The sequence below is a fragment of the Nannobrachium achirus genome, assembly GCF_963921795.1.
Source record: "Nannobrachium achirus genome assembly, chromosome: 23".
Lineage (NCBI taxonomy): Eukaryota > Metazoa > Chordata > Actinopteri > Myctophiformes > Myctophidae > Nannobrachium > Nannobrachium achirus.
The window spans coordinates 14,818,275-14,841,118 of NC_137830.1; the positions used below are offsets into that span (position 1 = coordinate 14,818,275).

The 22,844-nt window shown below is 44.2% G+C and overlaps 1 protein-coding gene across 1 annotated transcript in view; it reads left to right on the forward strand.

Moving 5' to 3' along the window:
* Positions 1-14,256: 14,256 nt before the first annotated feature.
* The window catches only part of grm8a (glutamate receptor, metabotropic 8a), a gene marked incomplete at both ends in the record, with an annotated part of 299,416 nt that continues 290,828 nt past the window's right edge, over positions 14,257-22,844 (forward strand). The window contains one exon of the mRNA XM_080753986.1: positions 14,257-14,368. Coding sequence (XP_080610112.1) covers positions 14,257-14,368 — 112 coding nt within the window. The remainder of the gene's footprint in view (positions 14,369-22,844) is intronic.

Sequence of the window (22,844 nt, forward strand, 5' to 3'; positions counted from 1 at the left end):
AGCTGGTAGAAGCAGTAGCAGAGTCATCTTCTGGACAGCCGACGGACAGCGAGACGCCCAAGCGAAAAAAAAGGGTACGTATTTCTCTGACAAAATATGAATTGCTCCAAATTCTTAGCATCCCAGCCCAAATTGTCAGTGGATTCACTTGTCACTTCAGCTTTTCCTTCCTGTGACTTTTTCCATACACTCAGGTTGCCATGGTGGGTGATATCGGAGGTGTTTCGCTGGATGATGGATGTCACATGATCTGGCAAAACAGTTCAACCTTTTTGGACGTAACGCCAAGAGGAAGTTCAGAGACCTGCGCCTTTATGATGTCATATATGGTATGTTTGAGTATTGAATTGCTCTGTGTAACTTTACTTTATATGTCACTTTAATTAAATGTTTTAATTTTAAGGCATGCCACAGCATGAATAATGGTGTTAGTTTATGCTTCACACGTGAGTCTCGCCCGCCTCAACTGTAACCAGCTGTCAGTTAGATCCTTTTCCCATTCCTCATTCACAGATCTGCTGATCAATACAATCCAATTACAATCCATTACAATCCAATCTGAGCTCTCGCTCTGTACGGGAGGCTCCTTTAAATACGACTTGCATTCACTATAGCTCTACTTGGTTTTGATCTTGGATATGCTGCCTCCTCCACCCCAGCATCCACCCAAGCTAACATGTCAAAATATTGCTATTGTACTACTATTGTAACCCTATGGGGGGTTTTGCTTAAAGTTCCCTGGTTTTGCATAGCAAGCAAGCATGAACAAAATTCAGGGAACATCCTTAATGCCAAGTTTAACTGTATTACAATTGTTGCAATAAATGGTTAAAAGGACTTTGACCTGAGTGTTCCTGATTAAAATATACAGCAGTGGAAACGGGGTGAAAAAAAATTGGAACTGATGTCACTCAAAAAGGTTTCATATTCCATCATTCTAACAGTTGTCTTCTTGTCATTTCTTTTAGGGGGACTTAAGAAAAACCCTATCACACAAGAGACCAACCACCAGGCTGCAGAAAAGGCCATCTCCAAATGGTTCATTGGTGCTCGCGATAGAGGTGGGAACAGAGTCAGAGGTCAGACTGTACAGCGTCCTCAACTGGATGATGCACCTCCCCAGTAGACCAAGTCTCTGTCTCTCTTTCTCTCCCCTCAGCAGCACAATGCTGCCCTGTGGTTGGCTCAAATAAACACCCACACGCACAGTGTTTGTTTTTGGACAATTTTTATCCATCATTTTGTTCTGTTTGCAGTCTGTGGAGCAGTTTTTTTTCCATTTTAAGTGTGTTTTTTTATATACCACATGTACATATACAGTATGTATATTTGCTGTGACACTGCTTCTCTTTATGTACATTTGATGTGTGTTCTCTGGCTCTTGGCTCATGCAACACCCACACATGCAACACCCACACACACAGTTTGTCTGTGGAGCTGTTTTTTCCCCTCCTTTTTAATTTTTTTAAGTGATTTTAAGTGATTTTTTTGTATATACCATATGTACATATACCGTATGTATATTTACTCTGACACTGCTGCTTTTTATGTACATTTGCTATTTGTGCCTTTTGACACTGCTCTTGACACTGCTGCTCTTTATTTACATTGTGTTTGTATTAACAAAGTTTTTGTTTAATAAATAAAATAAAATATATTGTCTACTTTCATCCTTGCAAAAATATTTCATGTGTTTACTGTTTACAATTATTAATATGGTTGATGTCTAGGACCAAAAGGAACCATCGCACATCGAAAGCCCAGTCAGAAACTACTTACATTTGCCTAGGAGCAAGGTTGAGCCCACTTGGATCCCACATTTATCCCCTATGGTTCCGACATAGAATTGCCTAGGTGGGACCACGTGGGCTTGCCCAAGTGGTTCCCACCTGAGTCCTATATAAATTTGCCAAGGTGGGGCCCACCCAGGGCCCATGTATAACCCATGTAGAGCACATGCAGGCTAGCCCAAGCGGCTCCCACCTGGGTCCCATATAAATTTGCCAAGGTGGGGCCCACCCAGGACCCATGCAGAACCCACCCAGAGCCTACGTGGGCTAGCCCAAGCGGCTCCCACCTGGGTCCTATATAAATTTGCCAAGGTGGGGCCCACCCAGGACCCATGCAGAACCCACCCAGAGCCTACGTGGGCTAGCCCAAGCGGCTCCCACCTGGGTCCCATATAAATTTACCAAGGTGGGGCCCACCCAGGACCCATGCAGAACCCACCCAGAGCCTACGTGGGCTAGCCCAAGCGGCTCCCACCTGGGTCCCATATAAATTTACCAAGGTGGGGCCCACCCAGGACCCATGCAGAACCCACCCAGAGCCTACGTGGGCTAGCCCAAGCGGCTCCCACCTGGGTCCCATATAAATTTGCCAAGGTGGGGCCCACCCAGGACCCATGCAGAACCCACCCAGAGCCTACGTGGGCTAGCCCAAGCGGCTCCCACCTGGGTCCCATATAAATTTACCAAGGTGGGGCCCACCCAGGACCCATGCAGAACCCACCCAGAGCCCACATGGGCTAACCCACGAGGGACCCTTGTGGAAACCGCGGACATTCCCACATAGAACCCACGTGGGCTAGCCCAAGTGGTTCCCACCTGGGTCCCATATAAATTTGCCGAGGTGGGGCCCACCCAGAGCCCATGTAGAACCCACGTTGAGCCCACGTGGGCTAGCCCAAGTGGTTCCCACCTGGGTCCCATATAAATTTGCCAAGGTGGGGCCAACCCAGGGCCCATGTAGAACCCACGTTGAGCCCACGTGGGCTAACCCACGAGGGACCCTTGTGGAAACCGCGGACATTCCCAGATGGGGCCCATGTAGGGAAGCCCAACTCATACCCATGCGGGACCCATGTGGGTGTGCTGGCTGGGATACAATAGCAGTACAAAAGCAAATGGCGGTAAATGACGACACCCTTGTATGATGAAGTAGGGCATTCATTTACGAAAAAACACAACATGTAGAAATATGGAGATACAAGGTTTCTGCCCAAACAGCAAATTGCTTTGCTCTCTCTGCTGTCCTGTTATCCTGCGCAAGTAGAGCCCTCAAGGATTTGGGACTGGGTGTTTACAGCTGTTAAACTGTAATCTGGTTGTCAACACCTGTTCAACACCATTTGACTGTTGACTTTCATTGCCCATCCTTAGCCGCAAATTGAAACACTAGATTTTTTTATAATCGGATGAATCTAGGGTTGCAATACCTCCCATAGGGATCCAATGCATCAAAACAGTTTTTTGCTATCTGATTGTGTTAAACGACTTCAAACTCACCAATATTGTGACTCTATGGGAAGCTTGGAATTTACTCTTGCTATCTGCAAAGTGTTTGTTTCAGAAAAATCCACAGTAGACATGTTAGGAGCTACTTTCTATCCAAGAAATTTGGTTCAGGTGATCATTTTTTCTAAGTCCTGGAGTTTGGAAGCGCTCGTGGAAAATCCCTCAACGGTCCTGTGACCACCTGGTTCTAAATGTCACATTATGCAGGAGGCAGCGGGACATGGCGTTATAGAAGACGAGCGCTTCCGAAGTTCAACACTTAGAAAATAAACCATGTCTGCTCGGATTTCTTGACAGAAAATAAATCATAACAATTATACGGTGGATTTTTCAGAAACAAACACTTTGCAGATAGCAAGAGTAAATTCCAAGCTTCCCATAGAGCCACAATATTGGTGAGTTTGAAGTCGTTTAACACAATCAGCAAAAAACTGTTTTGATGCATTGGATCCCTATTGGAGGTATTGCAACCCTAGATTCATCCGATTAAAATAAAATCTAGTGTTGCAATTTGCGGCTAGCCCATCCTTACTTTACTCTATTTGTTCACTTACGGGACAGTGCATATTGTGTAAATAACGTAAAATGTAAATACACTGGATTTAGCAAGAATTCCTTCATCCGTAGTCCGCACAAAGAAAACGTTAAACAAGTTATAAAACACAATTGCAATACAGGAAAAACATTGACAAAGGCACCAAAATGAATGAACACATGTGTGTGTATGTACAGTATACACATGCCCCCTTTATTTTGCATGCTTGTGTGTATTCTCAAGGTGTGGGTGTGTGTACGCCCCCGCGTGTGTTGTCTAGGGCATGGGTGTTGCTCTCTCTCTCTCTCTCTCTCTCTCTCTCTCTCTCTCTCTCTCTCTCTCTCTCTCTCTCTCTCTCTCGCTCTCTCTCGTTTTCTCCAGTCATCAGATACTGTAGTTTGTTAACTTCACTCCAGCTGTGTAGCAGACAATGCTGACTACAGTATACGTATGTATCCGCCTAGACCTCTTCTCCTCTTCCTTTGTGGCTTCTGGCCCTTTCCTTCCTTTAGCCTAGTGATTACTGTAATACTAAAGCATGTTATCTTTATCTTTTTGAGTCTAAATGGGACGGACCATAATTACCTAAATGAACTTTATGACGTATTGAAACTAGCGATTGAGAACATAAACTCATTACTGGAGTGATAAATCAACTAGAAAGATGCAATTGGAAATTGCAAGTGTGGTTGCTGACGTGACTATATTCTGCAGCAAGCCAACTGTCATATGAAGCTCGACCAATTGATTCCCTATCGATTCCCACTCCTATTGATTCCCTACTGATTCCCACTCCCATTGATTCCCTATTGATTCCCTATGCCATTGATTCCCTATTGATCCCCATTACCATTGATTGCATCAATTTCCAATGGCAGCGAAAGGTTACCCTAGTAATATATAAAGTTTCTGAAAAGTTACCCTAGTAATATATAAAGTTTCCCCAGGACTATGATGTGTTGACCTGTTGGGCAACCACACTAATGAGAAATTGAGGGTTTTTAATAACCTTTCCCCCCCCCCAGATTGATTGCATTACTCTTCTCACATTTCCCAATTTGCCTAACTACTCCACTTTAGATTAAAACATTTTTACCCCGATTCCATCTTTGAAAGGTGTTATTTCATATATTTATATTTGATTTGTCTGTTACGGCCAGTCATTAAACCGTGTGAGAGCTAGCTGGGATAATATTTGGGGGAAGAGACTTCGGAGGAAGGTTGAAACGTGTTCATGGGTCTTCTTCTCTTTGCGAGACACTTATTTAATGCAAAATACTGCATTGTATTTACTCCACTAGATTTCATGAGAATGTATGGTCAGCCTGTGATAGATGTCAACACAGACCTCATACATACATTTTGGCTTTGCATATCCCTCCACAACTGAGTACCTGAGACGAATAACAGTCCATATTTGAATTTTTTGGAATATAGATATTTTTTGATTTAACAGACTGTAAACCACAAACTAGTCATTTTTGATCTGTTAAATTGTTAATGCACTCCCCCCTCATTTTGTGCAATTGTCTGTTTTAATGTTATCTGCTCCCTTTGTCTGCTGAATATTGCTTGTACGGACTTATACTGTTGTTCCACAAACTGTTGGAGATATACTGTTTTTTCACTTTCCATAAGTATTATGTCTTATAATTCCTAATATATATGAGTTAAAGCTATACTGTGTAAGATGCTCAACTAGTGGTCAGTAGCCCTATAGCAAACCGCGGTCGCGTTCGCGTCTTTCGCCGAGAGCTATCTTTAGAGGGGTCCCTGGTTCCTGTGCGTTCAGGCATTCCGGAGAAACGGACTAATTCACCCTGCCTGGTAGGCGAGATTACCTTTTGAGTAAAGAGACACACGGGCGACTACAAATATGGCGACCCCACTTCAAGATGCACTGTGATTGGCCGGTAGTGTACCATGTGTGCATGATCGGCGATGTGATTGGGCAACGTATACACAACGTATACAGATGATGCAGATTACGTCATTTTGGCGCGAAATCCGGTCCACGGCCAGGATCATAGAAAACATATAAAGAGAAGGCTTCAGAAGCTGAAAATAACGGAGTGGGTGTTCTAAAACTTTAGCGATTTAACAGTTAGGACAATTTTAAGATTTGTTTTATAAAAAAAGTTACATGGTACAACTTTAAGTAAAAATATCTAATTCAACAAAATGAGGGGGGAGTGCATAAAAAAAAAATCTATATTCAAAATGTTAAAATATGGACAGAGATATTGGGGGAGTCGCCTCCGGCTGACCATTAGATGGAATGCAGTTTAGAGACCATGTTAGCTTTATTTCATTACACACACACACACACACACACACACACACACACACACACACACACACACACACACACACACACACACACACACACACACACACACACACACACACACAGCAGCCCTAACCCTAACCCTAGCATGGTTCATTTGTTTGTGTACAGTACAGTGCAGTTATGAATTATACATAATGTGTCTCCCCTCAATGTTATAAGAGTCATGACCAGTAACAGTCTGAACTCTGACAAAGAGAATGCCCCGAAGGGAAACAATGTTTTGATACAAAACAGGAGAGTATATTAGACAAAAATAGTATACATTAGAATAGGCATAAAATGCATTAGAAGTGATGCAATTTCCTTCCCCGGACACAGTGCTACCTGAGCACCCAGCAATAGACAAAGGCATTGTCAATATTGTTGGCACAACTAATAATAATAGAAATACACATGCAATGAATTAACACTGCGCACAAGCACACGCACACTACACAATCCTAGCCTCATTTAAATCCCTTCACATAGCCTACTGTCGCTGCATTCAGCAATTATAGCATCTTGTGTTTACACATGTTTGTATGTGTGACTTTGTGTGTGGGTGTGAACTACCTTGGGTTTAGATTGGCATTTAAATCTCACTTGCCATGAATACCAATGAACGCTGCTTTGTTTGTAAAACCTATCATGTGCATCTGTGTATTTACATAATGTGTCAGTCTTGATATATGTGTGTGTGTGTGTGTGTGTGTGTGTGTGTGTGTGTGTGTGTGCAACGCACGCGCGCGCAACGTGTGTTTAGGAGCGAGCGGGTCCCTCTGTGTGCTCTGAGGATGCATGTCATTTCATTGCTGTCACAGCTTCTGTGAGGAAAATCAATCCATCTAACATCCTATTCAAACAACTCACACAGCGTGTGTGTGTGTGTGTGTGTGTGTGTGTGTGTGTGTGTGTGTGTGTGTGTGTGTGTGTGTGTGTGTGTGTGTGTGTGTGTGTGTGTGTGTGTGTGTGTGTGTGGGGGGGGGGGGGGGGGGGGGGTATGGATGCGGTATGGACAAAGGACATGGCACAGCAGAGAGGAAAGGTTGAATTTTACTGAAACAGTATCTTTATTATTAACAGCTGGGGCAGGAGGGGGGTGGGGGTGGGTCAGTGAATCTAATGGTTGGGTGTAAAACCTGTGTGAGCCAAGGCGTGGCTCGTGGCTCCAATGCTATGTAATAGGCTATATGCACAGCAGCCATTTTGGAGAGAAGTTGGGTCTGTTCTCACTTCCTTCACAGGTGTTACCAATGATACTAATGAAGGCTCTGTTCCATTCTGGTTAAACAGAATCAGGATGCTGATTGCGACCGTCAGGTCGCAGTTTAGTTGCGACCGTTAGGTCGCAGTTTAGTATCAAAACCTCCACCGGCCGTCCGTCGGTCGGTCGGTCACACGTCACACGTCACACCTTTGCCCTGCTCATATCTCCGCATCAGTATGACATCACACTGCAATTGCCCCTTTATACTGTAGGGCTCGTTTGTGTATTGTATGACATCACGCCACATCATCGGCTGAGGACTGTGTGATGTCATCATATCTCCATATATGGAGACATAAGTTGCTCATGCCCACATATGGGCTGGTGAGGTCAGACTTAGTGTGATGCGTAGGATATCTCCATATATGGAGATTCAACTTCAATGAGTATATAAGACCGGCATTATCTACCGACAGCTGCTATAAGCCAACCCTGGCGATAAGGTCTGAGTCGAAGAAATGCTTCTTTCCTGGCAAGAATTGCCCCTTTATACTGTAGGGCTCGTTTGTGTATTGTATGACATCACGCCACATCATCGGCTGAGGACTGTGTGATGTCATCATATCTCCATATATGGAGACATAAGTTGCTCATGCCCAAATATGGGCTGGTGAGGTCAGATTTAGTGTGATGCGTAGGTTATGTCCATATATGGAGATTCAACTTCAATGAGTAACCATGGCAAACTGTCAACTGCCCGTATGTCTTGATAATTGGTAAAACAAACTTTTGGCCTATTTGTGGAGATAAGCGACCAACGGTCGCTTATCTCCCGATTAGGGAGTCTTACTGGTATCAAAACCTCCACCGGCCGTCCGTCGGTCGGTCGGTCACACGTCACACGTCACACCTTTGCCCTGCTCATATCTCCGCATCAGTATGACATCACACTGCTGACATCAGTATGACATCACACCGTACACAAATGACCCTTATATATGACATCACACCGTACACAAATGACCCTTATATAAGACCGGCATTATCTACCGACAGCTGCTATAAGCCAACCCTGGCGATAAGGTCTGAGTCGAAGAAATGCTAAAACAAACTTTTGGCCTATTTGTGGAGATAAGCGACCAACGGTCGCTTATCTCCCGATTAGGGAGTCTTACTGGTATTGTGCATGTTGGCTCACTGGAAACACTCAGTTACTGCTACACCAGTGGGTCTCAAAGTGTGGTCCAGGGACCCTCATGGTTCCTTGGGGGTTCCAAATGACCCCTTAAAAGGTGTGTAACTGTCAGATTTATGGAGGAGGTCCTCAGGGAACGTTGCAATAAAAGGTTGGACCACGTTGTGCTACATGAAATGGAACAGAGCCTTCATTAGTATCACTGGTAACACCGTTGAAGGAAGTTTCTCTCCAAAATGGCTGCTGTGCATATAGCCTATACAGTCAGAGCTATGCTATCCTCATTCCTCGCACACTGTCTTTCCCGGACTCCTCGCCGCCGCCTCCGACCTCTGTCCTCCAGCTTGACCTGGAAATCGTTCACGTTGCAAAGCTTAATTATGCTTTTTGGAGGAGCCGAGAGTATAGGGTGCAACTATATATAGATAACCTCTCTGAAAAGGAGACTGACAGGGTCAGAGGCAGGGGTGTCGCACCAAATGCTGGGCCCTGGGTGCTTTGACTATTGACAAATAGCGGATCTACAAGCTCACAACGCGGCACTCGGTGCCGCGCTGCGAGCTTTTAGATCTGATATTTTTGAAAGATCGTGAAAGTCTTTGAATATTTCAAATCCTTCTAAGGTTTTTTGAAAAACCTATGTTTCCCATCTCAAAATATTTAGTTCCAGGGACCCCCCCCATAAGCAAAATTTTAGTTACAAATGTTCGCTTAAAAAATACATATATTCCAAGATTTGCACCCATTTTCACGACTTTTCAAAAATAGCAGATCTACAAGCTCGCAGCGCGGGCACACCCCTGGTCAGAGGAAAGTGATATTTAAAGATTGTGCTCACACACCTCTGGCTATGGATGAAAGGATGTTTGTGAAGCATCCCGGGCAGTAAAGATGAAAGTGTGAAGAGAGAGACCTTGCTTCTTGACCTTATGCTTAGAGCAATGGTCTTCAACATTGCTCTAAGCGAGACCTACACATATAGGGGAGTGGTTTTCAGCCTGGGGTCCTTGAGGAGTTAGAAGGGCTGTACTGTAGCTCAGAGAGTTAGGATTGTATTGTATACATTATGGTCAGAGAGATTTAATCCTAATGCATATCAAATCATTGACATTGGGTATTTTACACCGCTATATTCTGTAGGTGTCCGTCGGCGACTAATACCACAAAGCACTACACTGATCTGCGTAACAATGTCTTAAGTCAAAATGGCGTAACACTAATATAGAGATAACTGACATTATAGTACTGACATCATAGATGAACCATAATGGCTTCGGCCAGTCACGGCCAAGAACTCATCATCTCAGATCCACTGGCCCACTGTTCCACTGACCACCACAGGTCAGTCTGGAAGTCCATATTTGGACATATGTATGATGTCATATTGATGAGATATTGATGGAAATCCAAGTTGGAAAAATAAGTTAAACACCTATCTCCTTTATAGTAAACGATTAGTCAAATCGGAGCAAAAGCAACATACAAAAAGTACCTTTGAATACAATACGAATATTCTTGTGTTGGTTCTGTGAATGTCAGCCATGAATGGAGATGATGATGATGACAGCCAGGATGAGATGATCAGCTCCAATGCATCCAGGGCGGCTGGGTGGAACATCATCTCAGATGACTCTGAGGGATGGATTCCGGATTCCGGATATGACGGACGTTCCGGCACGGGTGAGGAAGAAGAGGAGGACCATGTTGATGAGGATGAAGATGACAGTGATGATGATGAGGTGGAGGAAGAGGGTAAAGCCTTGGAGGAGGAGGGGGCGTTGCTGTTGGCGCCGAGTTCAGACCTTGAAGACCCGGAGGCGTCGTGTCCCATCTGCCTGAACGCCTTCACCGTTCAGCCCGTAGCCACGCCGGAGAGCTGCGCACACTACTTCTGTCTGGACTGCATCCTGGCGTGGTCCAAGAACGCCAACTCCTGTCCCGTGGACCGGATGCTCTTCAGTAACATTTACCTGAGGAGGTGTTACGGTGGCAAAGTGCAGAAGGTGTTCACCGTGACGGAGGGTCGGGAGGATTCGGCGGTCCGCCCGGACCCCGAGCAGAGCGCCTGTGAGGCATGTGGCGGTGGTAACCATGGAGACCGCCTGTTGCTCTGCGATGGCTGCAATGCCGGGTACCACATGGAGTGTCTGACACCGCCGCTGCACGCTGTTCCCGTGGAGGAATGGTTCTGCCCCGAGTGCCACAGAGAGCAGAGGGAGTTAAGTGAACGCCCCAGCGCAGCCAGCGCAAGGAAAGTAAGGAGGAAAAGGAAATCCAGAAAGAGGCCGTCAGTGAAAAAGCGGGGAACGCCCCGGGACCGAATTGTTCGTAGCATTGGCATCAGGAAACCCAATAAGTGGTCAACTCTCCCCACACTTTATTGGCCCGCAAAACACAATCTGGGAAGCTCGCGCGCCAGCATCAGGCCTTCCTCCCTCTCTGTGTTTGGCAGTGACTTGGATCCGTTTGTTGATGACGAAGAAGATCCGCCGGACACTGTCACATCGCTACTAGAGGCCAAGAGACGAGGCATCTCCCACTCTGCCCTTCGCTCTCATCAGCCTGTCACTCGACCAGTCATGGCTGGCCTCTCCAGAGCAGCCGTGGGTGCCCCCCTGTCCCGAGCGGCGGTGGAGCCCACCCCCACGGCTGACCTGCTGGGCAGCATCCTGACAGGACAGAGCGTACTGCTGATGGACAGCGCTGATGTGGTCATCAACAGAGACGGCACCCTCAAGGCTGCCAAGCCAGTGGGTTTGTCACTCTCACTGAAGGCAGGTAGCGGCAGCTCTAGAGAAACAAGCACTCGGGTCAACCCGGGGATGTTGCCTAATCTTGGAGACCATCTGGGACCCTCACAAAGTCCCCTGCTGAACAGATCATCTTCCTCCCAAAGCTCCCCGCACCTGTCCCCTTTCCCCCGCTCATCATCTTCACCTCAGTCCAGCCATACCCATCGACTCACTCTGGCTCAGGTCTGGCTGAAAGGTCATAACTCCTACAAACCCAGCCCCTCTCCCGGACTTGGCCATTGGGGTGCCAACAAAGTTGGTGCGCCCCATGGATCCCACAGAAGGACCACATCATCTTCCACTCCAGACACGCGTCACAGGAGTCTAGGTCTGGCAATGCCACTGTCTCAGCCTAAACGGGCAGCTGCCAAGCCTGTGTGGATCAATGTGTCTGTGCTACCAAGGATACCAAAAATAAAAAGGGAGAGCAATAATGACCCATTTTTATAACCCAACATTGGTTTATTCAAAATGTGTTTTTTTTATAATGAAAGTAATGAAATTAGAGAATCATATCTACAAAATGAGATTGCATATTTAGATTTACACAATCGTCTTATAAAACCTCAACAGCAGTTTAGATACAACCATTCATACTTGGGACTAAGCTGTCCCACAGGACGTTGTGTAAATGGAAAGTGAAATTCCTTTTGTCTCGACCTGGGTTCTGTGTTGCAGTGTATTGTCTTGAGTTGTCCTCCCAAACCCCCTGCCTCCTTGTAATGAGATCCCAATTTCACAAAAAACAAAAGTGATGTTGGATGATGATGTTGTGATTTAATGGTTAGCTAGAAAAAGTGCTCCTCGGAGCACAGGTCTCTGCCAGGTCAGGTGGGTTAGTGTGGCCCAGCAATGTTCAGAATTTGCCAGTCAAGATGGAATATGGAAAATTGGACAGATCCATCTTGATCACTTGACTATAGAGATAATGTCTACCGATTTGTGTGATGTTTGGAGGGGTAATATAAAGAAAATTGGCCTCCTGTTGGCACTATAACATGACAATGGCATTGCATTTCTTCATCGACCATTGTGGGAATGTGTGTGCAAGGTTTCACGGCAGTTGAACGCTGCGTTTATGATTTGAGGCATTTTGTTCAAAACGATCCACTCCTTCAAAACTAGATTCTAATCTTAGCCAATCAGGATGGAATATGAAAAATCGGACAGTTCCATGTTATTAGACTATTAGACTACAGATAATAATGTATCAATTTGTGTGATGTTTGGACAAAAGTTGACTCCTGGTGGCGCTATAAAAGGCTGATATGAAAAATGCAGGGCAACGTTTGAGTGTGCATGCTGCAGTGTGCAAGGTTTCACGCAGATCGTACAGCTATAGGCAAAAACGGCCTGTTATAGCGGCACCATGATGCTCATTTGAGATCTGGCGTTAGATTTTTTGGATTCATCTGTTCATTTTTTCGTTTTGTTTTGTTTCTCTGCACCTGAGCGTTTCTCTGCATTTTGAGGTTTCCCATCTCTGACAGCAGGTAAAATAAAATAAAATCATACGGTATGTTTCTTTTTAAGGTTTTCACATTAACCTCTTCAGCCTATTTTAAACTTCATCACGGTGTTGTGAAAATGCTCACAATGCGTTGCAATGTGGCGCGTTGTAAGCTTGTGCAGTAGATCATTCTTGCAAGATTTTGAGACTTTTAACATTTTTGCCTAATGACTTGCCCCAGATAGAGATTATTTATTAGATTATCGATTAAAATAAACAAATCAATAATGTTTTTGACTGTGACGCGAGAATTAATATCCGTTCAATTGTTGGATGCTGCAGCAGTCTCCTTGGGTTATGGGATGGAAGCTACGCTGTCTGGGATGATTTAGAGTTTGATCTGCTTTGTATTCTGATACTGTAAACATGTAGTTCACCATCTTATCTCTGTATAACGGAGATCAAAGCTGCTGAAGCAGTTCATTCACCCCACAGTTCTTTTGTTTAGGTGTGTCTTCTTAAAATCACAGAATCTGAATCAGCTTTATTGTCACATCTGTTTGAAATATGTTTTTTTATTTAATTTTGTAGTTATTTCCATGACAGCTATGATAGAGGTACGGTAAGAGAGATGGGGGGACGACACTGGATAGTAGGGGTGTAACGATATACTGTAGTAACTGCATCGAAATATCGTTTTTAATTTAAAAAAAATTGAAGTATATCGAAATGAAAACATGTTTCCCTTATAAAACCTGCCCTATCCACATTTTTCACATAGATTTAATTTCTTTGCTAAATAGTTACTATATCAATTTTAAATCATTGAATTGAATCGTATCGTATCGCCATGAATGAACCAATATTGTCCATATATCGTATCATGTATCGAATCGCTATTAAAATGTATCGTTACACCCCTACTGGATAGTAATCAAATATGAATATACAAATATACAGATTGTGTATGTTGCAGATTAGATGCATGATGTTTAAAACACTACAGTATGTCACTGCAAGCATTTGGCATGTCCAATTGCCTATATGGCCTTTTACCTCTCTCTGCTCCTGTAGCTTGCCGCCAGCCTGTGTGTGTGTGTGTGTGTGTGTGTGTGTGTGTGTGTGTGTGTGTGTGTGTGTGTGTGTGTGTGTGTGTGTGTGTGTGTGTGTGTGTGTGTGTGTGTGTGTGTGTGTGTGTGTTTTTGTCCTGCCTGTCAGTATGTCTTTCTGACTCCAGCCACTTTAATCCTATCTCTCTTTGGTTCCATCCTCCTTACAGTTCCATTCAGATAACTGATTCCATCACTTTGTTTACTTATCCTCCTCCCTCTCTCTCTGCCCCCCCAGATCCCTCAGATCAGCTATGCCTCCACGGCCCCCGAGCTGAGCGACAACACGCGCTACGACTTCTTCTCGCGCGTGGTCCCCCCGGACTCCTACCAGGCTCAGACCATGATGGACATCGTCACCGCCATGGGCTGGAACTACGTGTCCACGCTGGCGTCGGAGGGCAACTACGGCGAGAGCGGCGTGGAGGCCTTCGTCCAGATCTCCAGAGAGGCCGGTAAGGAGGACCGTCTCGGTTTGTCACCGCTTTCCTGGATCTGTGGTTTCAAATGAAAAGACAGGCAGTGTTGTGATTTTACACAGAGAATACACACACCTATTCACAAACCACCAGGGGCGGGCTGTGGCTCGGGAGGTAGAGCAGGTCATCTGAATCAGTGGTTCTCAACCTTTTCAGGCCGCGACCCCCAAAATTATCATATTTTAACTGGGGACCCCCCACCCTGACGAACAAGAGTTGAGGCATTACATTTTGTATAACACGGTTCTATTGTGAAAATAGCAGATCTAGATGCGTTGCGAGGCGTTGTGAGCATCTAGATCTGCTATTTTCACAATTGCTGCCTCTAATATTTGCCAATTTGGCCAATGTTTAATTTGTCATTTTAGAGGTATTAAAAAAGTTCTTAAATTGTCACTTTAGAAATGTGCATATACATATATATATATATATATGTATATATGTTGGTTTGTTTACTGTTGAGTGAGTAAACAATGTTGCACATTAAGTTAAATCACCTGGGGACCCCCCAGTTAAATCACCTGGGGACCCCCCAAAATAATTTGTGGACCCCCCTGGAGGTCCTGACCCACAGGCTGAGAACCTCTGATCTGAATGATCTGTGGGTCGGAGGTTCAAATCCCGGCTCCTCCTGTCCACATGTCGAAGTGTCCTTGGGCAAGACACTGAACTCCACATTGCCTCCAATGGTGGTGATAGCTTGCCAGTTGCCAACATTGGTGTGAATGTGGGAAGTGAGGATGCTGGCGTGGCCGTAGACTGTTTGCCGCTTCATGTATGAATGATTGAACCGTTGTAAAGCGCTTTGAGTTCGCAACTTGCTTAGAAAAGCGCTATAAAATGCCATCCATTATTATATTATTATACCTTCTGGTCACATGATGTGACCAGAAGATTTGAGACATGGTAAAGAACAAAATGAGTGGGAACACAACATGCTTCTCGTATATCATTGTGCACAGGTGTCAGTCAGTATCTGATGAAGTATTGACTTAGACACTCTAACCACAAGGCCACTGAGCTGCCGCAGTGTTAAGATTCTCCCATGGATGTTTTCGTGTGCGTGCGTCAGAATGAGTGTTTTCATGTGTTGGGTGGTTCTGTGTTCAGACACATGACATTGTTGACATGACATGAATGTGCGCTTCCTGTCTGTATAATGCGAGCAGGAGAGTTGTCACAGATCAAACCCTATATGTCTGTCATTTCGATAATGTCACACTGTATATTGTGTGTGTATAATATGAAGGTTATGAGCTTCTACTGTGATGTGGCTCGAATTTTGTGTGCGAGCGCACACCCATCATCGTGCACACGTGTTGTTTACTGTGTCTGTTGGGTCGGGATCCTTTTAGATTTTAACGATTCCGGTTCCTTAACAGTTCTACTGCCATATGTATTATTTATTTATTTTTGCTGGTGCCATCAAAAAGTAGCTTACCTTTGCGATGTTATAGAAAATTATCTATGGATTATTTCCAAACATAATCTTTTTCAATGGACACATATATCTGTACTGTAGCCAAACTGACGGCAGGGGGAAGCCTTATGCAAGGAATGAATGTGAAATGGCCCTCCCCTCTCTCCGTCGTTCAGAGCGTAGAAATGCATTTTCTAGATCATGTCCACAGAGAACAGCCAGGAAGTGATTTAGGACTTAAGATTTAGGATTCATTTTTACGTGTGGTGGAAATTTGAGAGCAGCGTTACGAGAGATGTTTTTACTGTACACACCCGCACGACCCCTCATCAGCTTACAGTGCTCAAACAAGGTAAAAGAACGAGTGTTCGTATGGGCGACACGCTGCCGTCAGAATTGGGATGAGCGTTAACGTTCGAAGCAGTAAAAGAGTTAATAATTCCCTCTAAACGCTCCTATTCCTTAACGGTTCCCTTAACGATTCCTATAGGGGGTTCTAAATGGACCCTTACAGGTCTGTAACTCTTAGAGTGTACAAATGGTTCCATTTATACACTCTAAGTCAAGAGTTATGGTGGTCCTTGAAATTAAAAGGTTTGAGAGGCACCGGTATTGTAATTATACAGCAGACGTGAAGTCCACATAACCAGCTTTGGTAGTGTGAGTATATATAGAATTGAGAGCGGACAGCCCCGCCCCCAGCAATTCATTTCAATGCAAGTGCTCAGTGGCGTTTTGAAGCATGCGGAGCGGAGGTAGCTAAATTCCGGTGCATTGTGTGTGAATCCAGGTGCATTGTGGGGGAAATTGGCACATAATGATGTGCCAAAATGTGTTACGCCGAGACGTAATTACGTCACGAACGTCACTCGACGTTACGTTCCAGCTTTGGCCAGTAGGGAGGCTGCTTCAATATTTACAAGCCGTTCTGGGGGCTTGGATAAAGCCGGTTCCGGAAACGGCTCCAAATGTGAAGGAACCGATTCCGATTCCTCAATGTTGGATCCGGTTCCCCCGGTTCCGAATCCCAACCCTGTTTATCTGTTGACTGCATTGCATGACACTCTGTTCTCCGTGAAGAACAGACGAGAGGTGGAGAAGAGAGGGGAGCATGGGATGGGATGGGAGAGGAAAGAAGAGTGGATGGGAGAGGAGAGAAGAGAGACTATTGAAAAGAGACGGAGAGAGAGAGAGTTATGCAACACACACTATATTATGCATTATTTCACAAGGTGAGAGAGAGAGAGAGAGAGAGGTGTTTGTACAGAATAATGATCCGAGTCCCTCTAGAAATGCAGGGAGTGGTGTTCGTGCGTACGCGCACGCACGCACGCGCGCGCACACACACACACACACACACACACACACACACACACACACACACACACACACACACACACACACACACACACACACACACACACACACACACACACACACACACAGCCTGTTCACCACAGGGAGTTGATAGGTGATTACATTGTGATTGCATTGTAATGATCGCAGCTTACAAGACTCTTCACACACTGATACTAAACATCCATATTAATTGGTCCTTAATCGCTTACTTGTGATTCCAGACATACTGTAGAGTGTGTGTGTGTGAGAGAGCAACACAACGAGAGAGAGAGAGAGAGAGAGAGAGAGAGAGAGAGAGAGAGAGAGAGAGAGAGAGAGAGAGAGAGAGAGAGAGAGAGAGAGAGAGAGAGAGAGAGAGAGAGAGAAATATTGTTTTATTATTTAAGGACAAATAAACTCATCATGAATATGTGTTGTACTCTTATGTTTATGCATATGTACTATGTATACATTTTTACTGCTAAATGATGATTCTGGTTGGAGACACAAAATGTGGTTGATGTGCATGTGTGTCTCCATCTGGAATGAATCAATGGGGGTATATCTATTAGAATCAATGGGGGTATATCTATTAGAATCAAATTATTTACTTAGAAATGCGACAAAAACAAATGTATGTATATATATATATATATATATATATATATATATATATATACATTTATTTTTGTTTTAACATTTGTTTTATATATATATTATTGAAGTCATTTTGGGTGTGAACTAACCCTTTAACTCTCCCGCTGGCGGCTCTGGGGGCGTGTTCTCTCCTCCACGTCATCAGTGCCCACACCCTAGGTGGGGTTGGCAAAAGGGTCTTTCTGTGTGGAGTTTGCATGTTCTCCCCGTGTCTCCTAGGGTAGGTACCCTCACAAAAACATGCAGTAATCCTGGTCTCTATAATGCCTCCCCCTTGCCAGCCGGGGCGCCTGGTGAAGGGGATGAATGGAACTGGTTGGAATAACGTGTTCCTTCCACACCAGTGTTGTTTTTGACGGCAAATTTTGATTTAGTTTTAGTCATAGTCTTTTGAATAAAATGACATTTAGTTTTAGTCTTCATTTAGTCAACTAAAAGGTTTTAGTTTTAGTCTAATTTTAGTCGACTAAATATCATAAGATTTTAGTTGACTAAATCTACAGTTGATTTAGTCAACAAAAAATGCATTTTGGCAGGCCTTGATGGCATCATAATGACTGATTTTACATAGGGGTCGACATTTTGTTATCGCGGTTACCGTCTTCCCATTTACCACCGGTATTGCGGTAATTACCGCACCCCCGTATCTATCAATTAAGGTTCGGCGATAAGCCAAAATATTCCAATCATCTGCCCAGAATTTGCCGCTCCACAGCCCGAGATATACATCCCCGTACAGCACAGCGGGTCTGGCTTTGAAAGGAGCAGATCTACAAGCTCACAACACGTTGCATCCGCGACGCGTTCTGAGCTTGTAGATCTCTGCACTGTCGGGTTACTATAGTAACGTAGGCTACAGGGGCTTTTCCAGACACAGTACGCTGTGTGTGAACAACCAGATGAGAGACAGCACGGGTAGATCGTGTACATTGATTCTGTAAAGTCACGTCTCAAATTGCATTGATTGAGTGACAGGTTTTAGTTACAAGACTTGACACAAAAGGTTGTAAAATCGCCGACGGAGTCAGCGACGTGTTGGAAAAAGTAGAAGCTGGTTTCATTTTCGGTTTTAGTCCTCGCGGCTCGCGCTCTGTCTGTATGAATAAAAAATAATCTGCCACAAGGTATGTATAAACATGATTGTGTCGTGTGGATAATGGAGAAAGTTTAACGCTACTGCCTGCTACGAGACTGCTGCTCCACAGCTCCAGTGTCCAGTGGGGATTTCTCTGTCTCCGCGTGACGGCAATACCTAGGGTCTAGCGTTAGTTTCATTTTCGATGAAAAGGAAACTGATGGCCCATTAAGCTTCCAAACATGTGGTACGCGGCCCAGAGCAGAGCGGCATTGAGCGCATGCGGTCCTTACTTCTCCCCCGTTTTAAAACTCGCTCGTTCTCAATAAAAAATTGCCTCTTTATTGTCTTTTTTGACCGCGGTAAGGACCCTGACACCGCGGTACGGCGGTACGGCGGTTACCGTCCCCAACCCTAATTTTACACTTGGTTGCGTTCTGAAAATAGCCGATCTACAAGCTCACAACGCGTCGCGCTCGGCTATTTTCCGCACGCAACACCTGAGAGCAACCAAACATAAAATTATTTTCTCCTCCACTAGTCCCTCGATCATCCCTAACGTTTAGTCTAGTTTTTATGTTGTTGACTAAAACGTCAATACATTAGTCTTAGTTTTAGTCTTGACAGCTTAGTTTTTATGTCGTTTTTATTTTGTTTTCCTCAGTGAAAAGAACGCAGTCGACAATTCTTTTTGTCATAGTCTTAGTCAACGAAATCAACACTGTTCCACACCCTACGTCCAACCGGGGAAGCTCCCCCCTGTCGGGTGATAAGAAGCGGCCTGCTCACTCCTCGTGTATTGAAGGAAGCGTGAGCTCAGTCCGGGGCCCTCCCCAATTTATCAGAGGGAAAGAAGAGCCCAGGATTACAGCTTGGGCAATTGGCACCGGGTAAAAAAATTGGTACAAAATTGTGGGATAACAATTACAAAAAATAATCCATCTGAACACGCACACTCAACATGGTAGAATATTGCTGAGAGACACAGCATTGAGGTTCGAAAAAATAATTAATGCTCTGGTCCAGATTGTTATCTATATAATTTAACATTGCATCAGCTGCCAATTTGCTGTGCTAGGAGGCAACAACATTTTTAAATTGTTTTAGCCTCAGATACAACAGATAAACTATATTTCTAGTATTTTACTTTGAAAAGAAGCTGCTGCTATGTGTCTTTTCACAGAGACGAGAGCAGTGAGGAGAGAGGGCCAATGAGAGCGGGACAATACAAATGGATAAATCAACACCGTGGAATTTACTGTGTACTTCTTTCATTACATTCACAAAAATAAGAATATTTATATGAATCTCAGCACGCATACATGAATGACGCTGCTTTACACAGAAGTGACATACTGTATAGACCAAGGGTCTTCAACGTTTTCAGGCCAGGGACCCCCAAATTGATGGGCAGATGGAGCAGGGACCCCCTACCTTGTAGGGTGGGGGTGGGGCTACAACACATATTGTATATCTATGTATAACATTGTGTTTCATGTGTATAAACATACCATGTTATTGTGCATTCAATACTATGCAATTAGAATAATAGATTAATATATTCATGCTTTTATTTTAAACATGCATGTACAAGTGGCCTACCACTGCCATTTATAACATGCCTAATTAACTGAGAACAAATGTCCATACTATCAATCTAACTTAATCACCTTTTAACTTGATCACTGTAAATTGCACAATAATCATGTATACAAGCTATTCAAAAGAGACAGAATCATGTTTTTATATTTAAAGACAATTTACTTTTTTTTTCTTTCCTTTTTTTCCCCTCCAACAATTTCAGGGACCCCCTGCAGTATCCCCATGGACCCCCTGTTGAAGACCCCTGGTATAGACCAATGTAGTTGCCATTGCCAATTGGCATGCCTATAGTACTGTATGCCTCAAATAGAGTGTGTGTGTGTGTGTGTGTGTGTGTGTGTGTGTGTGTGTGTGTGTGTGTGTGTGTGTGTGTGTGTGTGTGTGTGTGTGTGTGTGTGTGTGTGTGTGTGTGTGTGTGTCTGCTCGAAAATAGAGAAGTAGAGGGGGAGAAATAATTAAACAGTTATCTCCAGATGCATTTAATTAGTTCCCTAGCTCTGACTAATCTTCAGACCTTGTGCTCAAGTTGCCTTCTTTTAATTGAAGCCAATCCCCTCTCTCCACTATAGGTGGTTCATCTTATTATCCCTGTTATACAACATATCTTCTAACATGATATGGTCTGACTATATATCATGTTAGGGTCGTAGATCGTCGTTGTCGGGTGGAAACCTTGTATGTCCAAAACCGTTCATTTTGTATTCATGATTTTAAAACGATTTCATCTCCGATTTGCAAGCACACAACGCCTCGCTGCAAGCACAAAACGCCTCGCACCGCGAGGCGTTGTGTGCTTGTAGATCTGCTGTTTTCACTACTTTTGTACGACAGTCTTGTATGATGAAGCAGGGCTTTGCTTTATGAAAAAACGTACACATTTGAAACTTGGAGATACGAGGTTTCTGCCCGACAGTGACGATATACTACATATCATGATAGGGTCTTATATACTTACGGTATGTTAAGGGACCTATATACTTTAACTTCAACTTTAAAGTTTACACCTGGCTGGTACAGGAGTCCATATTGCAAGACATGCAATATGGTCATGCAATACAGTGCCTATTCTGCATCTGCTTAGCTAAATATCAAACATCAAAAACAAATATCTATCTATCTATCTATCTATCTATCTATCTATCTATCTATCTATCTATCTATCTATCTATCTATCTATCTATCTATCTATCTATCTATCTATCTATCTATCTATCTTCTGCAGTCTTACACAACATGTTAAATAACAGAAGTCAAAGGCATGGGCATTTGATGAGCGAACATAAGAATGCTTTCTGAGCCTTCCCTATAATACCCCAGACAACTCTCCACACATCACAGATTGTTCTCCCTCTTGGCTCAAAAACTATAATCAATTGCCCATGGCAATCAGAATGGCAGACTCATTCACAATTTTCTGACATGGTCTGAAGACTCACCTCTTCAGACTCCATGTACCTTAACCCCCTAGCAGTGATTCTCAAATTGCCATCACAAAATTGTTTTTGGTGCTTGGGCACTTGCCCTTTTGCCTCAAAGTGCCCCTTTTTTTAATGGCCTGCCCAACATCCCTGGCCCTTATTGCTTATTTTACTGTCCAATGACATGGGCCAAGTATCTGTGAGACATATTTGGTGGGGCCAAATTATGTCTAGGGTACCTAGACACTAACTAGCATCAGCTGGACACAGACACACAAACACCTTCCCTCTGCAATGCTCTAAAAGTGACTGGAGTCTGTCTCATTTGATTAAGGTTTACTGGAAAATGATTAAGGATTACTGTCATTATGAAAAGCTTACATTCGCACTCACCATACTTGTAACTTTCATTAGCCCTCCCAAATTAATATTTTGAAAGGGGTTGGTGAGGGCCAGACAGGTGCCCATACAGGGCTGCCTATTGGGGAACCCTGGCATGAGACATCCAATGTACTACATTTCTGGTAGTAATTTCAAAATATTTTATTTTGTGGCAAATATTTTTGAATTGGTCCCAGTGTATGACGGAGGACGATATCACGAGAAATTAAATCTCCGCGATACGATTATCGTGAGTGAGTTTTCAGCCTCTGAAGGCACTTGCAAATGAGTGATGTGGCGGGTGTACCGTATGGTCCGACTCACTAAGCTGGGCTCAAGCCGCAGCGTGGTTTTGCCTCTGGGGCGGAAGGGAAGCATTGGTCCAGAGTTTTAACCCGCCTGGAGGCATTGTTGTGGATCTGAGCCTCGGAACTAGTTAGAGCCGTCTTTAGGGAGACATGGTTGAGATCTCCCAGCACGATCACTCCTGCATCTGGGTTGGGATTCTCCATAACAATGATGTGTGCGATCAATTGCAGTGTAGCCAGGGGCGTCACAAGG